Source organism: Vicugna pacos, chromosome 2 (genome assembly GCF_048564905.1).
Source record: "Vicugna pacos chromosome 2, VicPac4, whole genome shotgun sequence".
Classification (NCBI taxonomy): Eukaryota; Metazoa; Chordata; class Mammalia; order Artiodactyla; family Camelidae; genus Vicugna; species Vicugna pacos.
This window is the reverse complement of record NC_132988.1, coordinates 45,649,612-45,660,048: the sequence shown is the minus strand read 5'-3', so window position 1 is coordinate 45,660,048 and position 10,437 is coordinate 45,649,612. Positions and strand designations below refer to the sequence as shown.

At 42.0% G+C, this 10,437-nt stretch overlaps 1 protein-coding gene across 6 annotated transcripts in view; it reads left to right on the top strand.

The window, feature by feature from the left end:
- Positions 1-10,437, top strand: part of SGMS2 (sphingomyelin synthase 2) — an 82,469-nt gene that overhangs the window by 57,344 nt on the left and 14,688 nt on the right. For 4 of the 6 annotated variants that reach the window (XR_012059741.1, XM_031690623.2, XM_015245913.3 and 1 more), the window contains exons 3-5: positions 677-1,377; positions 4,745-4,862; positions 10,080-10,233. Coding sequence is in view for 5 of the 6 variants with exons in the window: in XM_031690623.2 (XP_031546483.1) it covers positions 923-1,377; positions 4,745-4,862; positions 10,080-10,233 (727 nt within the window). In the remaining variant the exon portion in view is untranslated. Of the gene's footprint in view, positions 1-392; positions 581-676; positions 1,378-4,744; positions 4,863-10,079; positions 10,234-10,437 lie in introns of those variants that run through there. The other 2 variants (XM_072939161.1, XM_072939175.1) reach the window with 2 other exon arrangements.

Genomic DNA, 10,437 nt, shown 5'->3' with positions numbered 1-10,437 from the left:
GCGAAGGCTTCGTGGATCTTCTTCACAGTGCTATCTCGAAGGCCAATCGGCTTTTCTTGTGTATGGTCTGCATCCCTGAATATAAAGGGATAAATAGAGGTAGTGCCATTTAAAGTATCTTGAACGTGTAGTTCTTGAATGTGTTGTGAAAAGCGGTCACTTAAAAAAAGATCCTAGTTTTTAATAAGAAAATAGAAAGTTGACCATTTCGACAAATGTGGAGAATAACAATGATTTAGTGTCTGTAAACAACTCATCACAGTTTTTTATTCTTTAAGGTTCGTAGAAGAGGTGCAGGCTTGGGGAGGGCTGATGTGAACTCTGGGGAGGTTCTCGCTTATTGTGACTTCACAGGTAGCAACAAGTGCTAGTGTCTGAGGAAGTGTTTGCAATGTTGGGTCCTGACTTTTATTTAAAGAAATTTCAAAGGAATTGATTATTAAAATGTTCCCATTTACACTGACATCAGCTCCAAAAGAGAAGAACTCCAAGATAAAACAGTTTAATGTTTTATAAATAAACTCCATCCCTGCAGCTTGAACTATGTTCTGATGATATATTTATAAAGCAAATGGCTTTGGTATTTGTTTTCTTATTTTGATAATGTTTTTGTTTTGGATAGTGGACAGTTTGGACAGGCACAATTTCTGAACATAGTTCTGTTTTGTTTTTACAGGTGGGATAGTAACATCTTTGGGGGGAAAGAAAATTGGCTTCCTTTCCTGAAAGTGGTGAATGTACAGCAGGTGGCCACACGGGAGGAACAATAGCCAGATGGCCACCTTCCATGTCTTGTCCTAGGAAACAGAATCCCTTGTAAGAGTCCATGTTGATCTTGGAAATAGAAGGATTAAGAAAAGTTGAGTTTCCACAGAGAACAAGAACTTTACCATCTCCTTTTTGATCTGAAGACTGGGGGACAATGGATGTCATAGAGACTGCAAAGCTTGAAGAACACATGGAAAATCAGACCAGCGATCCCGCAAGCACTTACACACGACCTGCTGAGCCTGCTGAAGAAGAAAACAAAAGTGGCAATGGTAAACCTAAGAGCTTATCCAACGGGTTGCGGAAGGGCACCAAAAAGTACCCAGACTACATCCAGATTGCTATGCCCACTGAGTCCAGGAACAAATTTCCCCTCGAGTGGTGGAAAACGGGCATCGCCTTTGTGTACGCTCTTTTCAACCTCGTCTTGACAACTGTCATGATCACGGTTGTGCACGAGAGGGTTCCTCCCAAGGAGCTCAGCCCTCCACTCCCAGACAAGTTTTTTGATTACATAGATCGGGTGAAATGGGCATTTTCTGTATCAGAAATAAATGGGATTATATTAGTTGGATTATGGATCACGCAGTGGCTGTTTCTGAGATACAAGTAAGTAAGGTCGAACATGTTCTGGGGTTTTTGGGCGGGGGTGGGAGCGGTTTGCTATTAGTTTATATTTAAGTGAACAGATGTGTAATTGAAATTCTCTTTCTCGGTTTTATCTGATAAATTCAGTCTTATCCTGGCATTTGATGGAAGGAAGCAATAGAAAGAGCTACAGCATTGAATAAATCCAGTCATTATTCAGTTAGCATTTATCAAGCAGCTGTATGAAAGTGGGAACCACGTATGAAAGTACAGACATACTGTGGTAGATGAGTCAGGGTCTGTAAATTTAAGGTGCCGTTCTGATTTCAAGCAGCTCGGCACTATGGTATTTGCCTGATAAATCAGGAGGCTTGGAAAGGACGAAGATTCACTTCATCATGCTTGTGTTATTTCAGGCTCTTGACAGGTGGGGAAAGGAGTGGGCTGGGAAGCTTTTTTCTCCATTGCTCATAATGTGATGACTCTTATCGGTCTATAGTCAATAGCAGGCTTTGAGGTTTGCTCCTTTGCAAGAGTGCTCAAACTTTGCATTTCTTTTCCTTTTGCCTATTGATAATCCAATCACAAGAGTTTGTTTAACAAACTGCATTTAGAGCTGGGTCTGTGCGGTTTGGGTTTTATATTTCTAAAGTAAACACGCCTTCTAGTCTCCCCACACCGTCACAAAGGAGCCTTTAGTTCGCTGGTTTCAGTCTTCCCATTTTAGAATAGTAGGAACCAGGAAGTAGTAAGCCAGGTACTTTTACTATGAAGACACCTAAAAATAGGACACGGCTCTGCATTGGTTGGTTGTTTCCTTGTGAATTCTGACTGTGAGTCCATAAAAAGCAAGGCCCCTCAGCATCCCCTTTTCTTCTCAGCCACCATTCAGATGGTCTCTTCTAAGATTCTGGTGATTAAATCGCTAAGATACAAGTTTGATCAAAGCATTGCCCATAAACTGAGGCTTTTGAAAATGTAACGTATGCTAACATAGTCGATACAATTCAAAGTCAAATAGGATTTCAGTATTAATACCACAAAGATCATTTTTTAAAGAGGGAATTTATGCTGTATTTTTCTTTCAATTGGTGCTTTGAGATCAGAAGAATTCACTCTGTCTTTGCTTAAGAGTTTGCAGTTTTGAAAAGTTATTCCACAAACTGAAGTCATTCCTAAGCATTTTCTTTAAAATACCTCTCTTAACGTTTCCCTGATATGTATAAGTAAAAGACCTGCCTGTCGGTTGTCTCTTGCTTAGGAGAAGATCTTTTTGCTGCTGAAGTTGTTAGTTATGCCATGCTTTGTGATAAAAGCCAATAATGTTTTTTGTTGAATGTTAGCATTTTTCTTGTTAGTGTCTAGATTTGGCACTGACTACAAGAGAGACTGCTTGGGCCAAAGATACTTGCTTCCCCCTTTATTTTAGAGCAAAGTTTTATTCACATATGTGTGAAAAGAGAAATTTTCCAGGGTCCAGTAAGTAGCTGACTTCTATCCTAAATGAAGTACAACTTCAATTTATTTGCATCTTCACCTAGATAATTGTTGTTAACTGCCTCTCCATTACCACTTTAGGTTTTACCATGTCAAAACCTGTGGTCACACAGGCCAGCCACACATTTTAATGATAACCACTGTTTTGGTCACAACCATCATCAGAAACTTGCGGGGGAAATCACATTAATTTTCCTTTTTACTTTTCAGGTAGAATTGGATCTTATATTTTAGTAACTAGTGGAGTAAGTTTTATACTCTTTTGAACACTCCAGCTGAGTAAGAAATGCTACGGGGGAAAAATCATTGGCAGCAGGTCTTTCTCTAAATAAGGCTGCAGAGTACATGTTTCACTTCTAGGTTAATTTTTATTTCTGAGTACAGCTCAGCTCTGAATACCAGGATGAGTCTAATCGACTCATAATAATTCCTGCTATTACTTCACCCTATAGAGCACAATAATTCAGCACTCTTTTCAAACCTGGGGTTGAATCAAAGGGTGAATAGTTTTTCACTTAACCAAATAGAAACGCTCAGCAATATTTTATCACTTGTAACTTTTCAGTACTGGAAAAGGCAGAGCTAGAATAGCAAGCCTTTGAAAGAAATGCCTTGCAATAAGTAAATACTTTCAACTAGTCAAGGTGGTGTTTCTGTCTATATTTTGACCCCAGAAACCCTGAAATATCCTTAAAATAGCTCCTGGAGACCAGCAGGCAGCTAAAATTATATTTGTACATAATTCTTTAAATTAGGAGTCCTAGCAGTTAACCTGAATTAGACCTTGATCCATGGCAGACCACCGTCTTGGAGAAAACTTAAAAATATGCAACATGCCTGTAACTGTCTGTTTTTCCAGAGGTTTTTGATCAGTACTAGTTTTGGAAGTCTGAGAGCCCTGAAAACGGGAGACCTAGAATGAGTATATCTTACGTACTAGGGAAGTTACAACTAATAATTCTAGGGGCTTTGTGGATCCCACCCATCTCTTGATCCCCAGAGCCCGGAGTTTATAGACCCACCCACAACTACACAACAGAAAGGGAGTTGCCATCTTTGCCTGGAAGTGAGGACACTCAGCACTCCTGATCCCCCTTCAGGTACCCGTGACGTCCACTCCACCCTTCCCTTTGGAGGCCCGTGTGCTCAAAGCCAGCTCTGGGAGCCACTGCCTTAGAGTGAGGGCTCGCTCACTGGTGAAGGACAAGGACTCATGTTAGTCAAGACAGCTGTCTCCACCAGAACATATAAAGTGAGAAGGGACTTGAGGGGTTTTTTGGGGGTTTTTTGCCCTTTTTAAAAAATCAAGATCAAATAAAGTAAGGGTAAACTAATCAGCTCACAGCCTCACTTTTAAATGTCCTTAAATGCATGAGGACACACTGAACTTCAGAATGTCATTCTCTGAAAATCTATGTAGTCATAGACAAAATGGTTCATGCCCAAGTTGTCAGAATATTTTTGGATGGATTCCCAAATACACCTTGCTTATATAACTGAGGTTAAGCAAGTTGTCCCGTTTCCCTATGTGCCCAATTATGTAGCACCACGTTAGCGCATTAGTTAATTCTTCTGTGACTGTGGCTCGCTTGCACCTTTGCTGTGTTCTCAAGAGAGAGCTTATTTATGCAGTGAGTTGACTGACAGCGTAGAGAGGTTCATTGAATTCTCTGGCAAGGAGTGCTGGTGATCTAGAACCCTTGGTCTACTTTTAACTCCCCCACCCCCACAGACTCGTTCCTTTGGGGCCCAGCCCACCTAGGTTGATTGCAGTATATGAATCTTCGGTTTTGAAAACGGCGATTATTCTTTATTCTGCATTATTTTATATTGCCTTAGGAGAAAAAAAAAACAGTAAACCCATATCTCCTCGTCCCTATTCTTCCTTTAGGTCAATAGTGGGGCGCAGATTCTTTTTTATCATTGGAACTTTATACCTGTATCGCTGCATCACGATGTACGTCACCACTCTCCCTGTGCCTGGAATGCATTTCCAGTGCGCTCCAAAGGTAAGTCCCTCTGAGCTACCATGTGGAGGACATTAAGAAAACAGTCACTGAACACCTGCTCTCTGTTGGACACTCTTCTAGGCACGTTCATATGTGCTAATGGAAATGCAGCATATTTTCTGGTTTTCTTTATTTCTGTATTTTGAGAGGAGAAATTAAGATGTGTTCATAACATTTATATCTTTGTGCATAAAAAAATGCATTTTCTACTAACTGGAAGTTACTATTGGGTCTTTGGCTTTTTTTTTGAACACACTCAATTTTTCTTTTTAATTTTTTTAATTGAAGTTAGTCAGTTTACAGCATGTCAGTTTCTGGTGTGCAGCATGATGTTTCAGTCATACATATACACACATATTTGTTTGCATATTCTTTTCATTATAGGTTACTACAAGATATGAAACATAGTTCCCTGTGCTGTACAGAAGAAACTTGATGTTTATCTATTTTATATATAATAGTATTTTCAAATCTCAAACTCCCAATTTATCCCTTTCCCCCATGGTGACCGTAAGTTTGTTTTCTATGTCTGTGTGACTCTTTACTTTTTGCCTTCTCACTTACTTATTCATTCATGCTCATTTCTAAAGTTTTAAGCTGCTGTTACATACCAGGGGCTGTGTAACACCAATGACCAAAACAAAGTTCTCCTCCTCCAAGGGCTGATATTCTTACTGAAGGATGACAACTGGTAAATCATAGTTTGTCACATGGTGGTAAGTCAGGTGGCTGTCAGATGAAGAACAGTAAAGTTGAGTAAGGGTGAGAGGGACTGTGAGAGTAGGAGCTATTCTGTAGAGTCGTCCAGAGAAGCTTCTTCAGTAAGAAAGCTTTGGGGCAACCAAGATGAAGGAGTGAGCCACGTGGATAGGGTGAGAGCTCCAGGACGAGGAAATAATAGCTTAGTCACAGTGTGTTCAGGGAAGAGCAGGGGGGAAGAGCAGGGGGACCAGTGTGGCTGCGCAGAGCTGTGGAGCATTGAGGTGATGGAGCCACAGGTCCCACGGGGCCATCATGGCCCATTGTAGGAACTTGAACCTTGGTGGTGGCAGTGGGAGTGAGGAGGAGTTGTTCGATTTCAGGATACGTCTTGAAGGTAGGGCCAACAGGATGTGCTCATAAGTTGGATGTGGGTTTAGGAGAAAGAAGTCAAGGATGATCTCAAAGTTTTTAGTAACTGGAGTGACAGTGTGGCCTTTTGCTGAGGTGGAGCGTGAGAATGGATACTGAAACTGTCTTCAGCAGGATTTGTAGTTTCTCCAGGTAGAGTCATTTGGCGAGAGAGCTGTGAATCATCTCAGACCCCAGTGTGCCCTGGTTTGTAAAAAAAGGAAACTTGCAAATCATGTGCTTTTTGGACAAGGGAATGAAGTCCAGCATATTTTACTGAACACTAAGCAGACGTCCAAGGTGGAAGGAAAAACAGAGCTGTTCTGAAGAAGCCAACAGTCTCCTTCACCAAATTTAGGTGTGGTTTGGAGAAGCTGTGTTTTCCCAAAGCCATCAAAGCAGAGAGTGTCTGTAATTAAAACAGTGTACATGTTGAATTTAAACACCGGCTGGTTTTTAGTGAAACTAATCTTGGGCACGAGAGAAGTTCAGAAGCATAATAAACAACTCTAAGGGGTTATTACAATGGGCTTTGAAGAAATGGCCACAGAAAAGAAGGCAAACCCACCCTAGTGATGGGTCAGGTTTGCAGGAATGAATTGCTATGATTACAGAAAGAAAGAAAATTAAAGATTATCTTCTGTAGAAAAGTTGCAATTTTCAGAGGTCACATGAGTAAATGTCCTGCTGAATAACCAGGCTACAGATACTCACCACGGGCGCCCTGGGACCATCCTCACTAATCAGCACCTGTGTTCAGTTGTCGAGACCTAAGACCTCTCCCCGAAGCATCCTCCAGCTATCAGTGCCTGGACTGTGGTTCAGTAAAACAAACACAAATCATTTTGTTTGGCTTAGATGACGTGGTGCGCTAGAACAGGAGTCCGAGCTGCATTTTCAGTGTGGTTCCGCCAGGAGCTTTGAGTGCTCCCTAGATTTTTTGTGGTTACAAAGCCATTAGATCATCTACCTGTCTCCTTTGCTGCTGACACTGTAGAATGTCCTCAGTGACCAAGAGCAATGGCAGACCCGTGTATGCTGGAACCACTTGCTATCGGAAGGTGTCTGACCTAGTCATTGATGCCTGATATCGCTTGTCACTCGCTGGATGTGATCACAAAAGCCCCCGCAGTGATAGGCTCTGGGTGAAATCCTCTGCTCTCAGTTTCCCCCTCCTCTAGCCTCTGGTTTACTTTAAGTCCTTTGCTTACAATTAGCTTCAACCTACCAACCCAAGCTTCGGTTTGTAGTCACAAAATTTGTGTTCTAAAAATTGTGTTTTTAGATAAATGTTGACCTAGTTATTAGGACTCACATGAAGTGATTTAGCTTTTCAAATCCATTTTGCCACAGGAACGTTGGGCCAGCATAGCTACATTCCTTTCCCGGAGAAAGTGCCCCTCTCATCCTGGCCATAGGTGTCCAAAGGTCTTCTCTTCTAAATTGAAGGGGTGGTTTGGAGGGTAAGGTTTCTGGTTTGGCAGCAGCCAAGTTGGGCTCTCTTGTACCTGATTTATTTTTGTGGGAAGTAGTGTGTGGAGGTCACAGTTTGAAGAACCCTTGAACACTGAACCCTGTCTGCTTTGGCTGTTCTGAGTTATGCTGCTTCTCTTAGTTTTCTGCGTCTTCAATTCTACATCCAGGCATAGCACGGAATGGGTCTGAAAAAGGAGGGCATAGCTAGAGGCGGGAGGGTAATAGCACATGCTTAGCATGCACAGGGTCCTGGGATCAATCTCTCATTCCTCAACTAAAAAAAAAATTCAACATTTTAAAAAATGATAAAGTTACTGCACCATTTAAGAAAGGAACGAGTCTTATTGATGTGTGATGGGGGCTTGATGAAATAGAGCAGAACTAGAAAAAAAATCCATTAATCCCACCTTTCTCACTGTTATCCTCTCTTCCCCAGTTTGCCCTCCACCCTCTTCTTTAATTTTTTTCTTAAAGTTTTGTTTAGCATTTACGCTGAGCATGATCTGACATCGTAAGATAGCAGTGACAGAAATGAGAAGTGAAGGGCTGAGAAAGTACAGAAAGAGCAAGAAGACCTTGGTCTGTTCTGTGAAGTCACATTGAATCATATGCTATCAGAAATCTCCATATGCCATCACTGCTGAGAGGAAGAGGGGAGAAGAGAATGTGTAGCAGCGTTTTAGCTCCTGGTTGGTTTATACCTTTGGATTCATCTAACCCCAGATAAAAGGGGTTTAAGTGTTTCTGCCCTTAGAAAATTCGAGTGTTGACTTGGGAATGGGTGAGTGGATAAAAAACATTATTATGGTTTTGAAATGAAGAATAATGTGTCCTCTTAAACTGGGAACACAATGGTCAGAGGGAGTATATGTACCTTTTTATTTGATCTCAGTGTTGACAGTTGTTTGTACCAACCCATGATGAGAAATTCCCAAAGGTCTGTGGCTGATCTGTGCATGCTACTGTCCGCATCAAGGGCACATCCCATTTTGTATGGTTTGTAGGCTGCCTTTCCTGAGGGGCACTTTATGTGAGTCCTGAAGCTCAGTCCTCAGCCCTTATCTTCCTTGGGTATGAGTCCTTTGCTGCCTTGTAGATCCTGGCTTTTCAAGGCAGGCTCACCTGATTCTTGGTTTTGCCACCAGGCTTGGTCTCTGCCGACTTTTGAAGACGGTTACGTTTCTTTGAAACCTCCAGTTTCTCCCTCAGCCCTCTAATTCAGTTTCACGTCATTTTCTGTTGCAGCACCTTATTCTCCACCAGCAACCAATCGCGGTGTGTTTGCCCTTTTACAAGGGTCACCTGAATACCAGAAAGAAATTCCAGATCCATGAGGGTTTTATTGTTATTTTGTTTTTTTTTAAATCAGGGAAATTTTAGGCAAGGAATCCTGCCCCAATTCCTGTTGTACTTGATAGGATGGTTTTCTATCTGCTTTGGAGGCTGACTTCATTTGTCTGCCCCTAGGCTGTCTTCTTACCCATCTGTACACATCTTACCCTCCTCCGCCACTACACGTCCCCCTGGACAAGACACTGCCCGTCTTCACCACCAACAGTTTAACCACCACTGCGGCTGGCCTGGCCGTGCTGCAGGCGCCAGTTGCCCAGAAGGTCATAGTTGAGTATGAAAGGCAGTGTATCCTGCAACTATCCCCCCAGGTCCCAAATGAACAGTAAATAATGGGCTTTCTAGATTTCTCTTCTCGTGTGTACTCTTACTCCGTTTTACTTCTGAGTATCCCTCTTGATTTTCTAAACCTATTCACTTGGTACAGACTGATCTGGAAGCCTGCATCTGGCCCCTCAGTGTTTCAGTATTCCAGTTTTCCAAGTATTCCAACTCAGTCCACGACTCCTTCCTGTGCACTCACATTTTAATGGAATATAGGCTTTTGACCGTTGCCTCACATGCCCTCCCTAGCCCATCCTGGTTGCCCATCCCTCTTGATGGCTTCCTGGAGCTTCTCCACCTTTGCGCAAGGAAGGGAGCTCTGTCCTCACCCCCTTCCCACAGCACACAGGTTATTGCTTTGGGAGATGTTTCTGCTGATCAAAGCTACTCATTTTAAAGCTGCCGGTACATCCCTAATCCATCACTTTCAAACCTATTTAAATTATTTAATGTATTGCAACTCCTCTTTTTAACTGTCAGTGTTTTGATCAGATGTTAATGTGGCAATATGCACACGTTAGGCTGCCCACTTAACACAGGGTCTGAACCCACAGTAGAATATTAGTAATGTGGAGTGCAGCCGAATTAAATATTAACCATCCGAAACCCTGAATTCCCCCTGCAAAGAGGAAAGAAAGAGCTTTGATTTTTTAGTGCATAACTGTAGTGAAGTCATTGGTTATTAATATTTTTAAAAGCTTTGCCCAAGGACACACCACCACCAAAATGTATTATTAGTAGCATGTTGAATAATTTAAAACATGTCACTAAAAACTGGCCAATACAATGAGTAAAACTCAGTTTGAGGAGCTTCCTCTCTTGCATTCTCTCTGACTTTTTAAGTAAAAAAAAAAAAAAATCACAAACTGGCGACCTTTCTAAATATCACACAAAGTAGGCTGAAATGTGATTTTGTCAGCTTGTAAATTTTCTTCCTGACCTTCTTGTGTCATTCAGCTCAATGGAGACTCTCAGGCCAAAGTACAGCGGATTCTCCGGTTGATATCTGGTGGTGGGTTGTCCATAACTGGATCGCATATCCTGTGCGGAGATTTCCTCTTCAGTGGTCACACGGTTATGCTGACACTTACTTACTTGTTCATCAAGGAATGTAAGTAGAAACTCATTCTTGCCATATTGATGGCTGACGTGGGTGGGATCCCTAGGTCCTGAAACTGTTGGGAGCCCTTATTCTGTTGGAATTGATAGCTATGAAAGTGTGTGTGTGTGTGTTAATCATGCTTAAGACTTCCCCTGGCTTCTGGCTAACATTTAGCATGCCTCCAAAATGCCTCCCTCCTCCGTTAGTACTTCT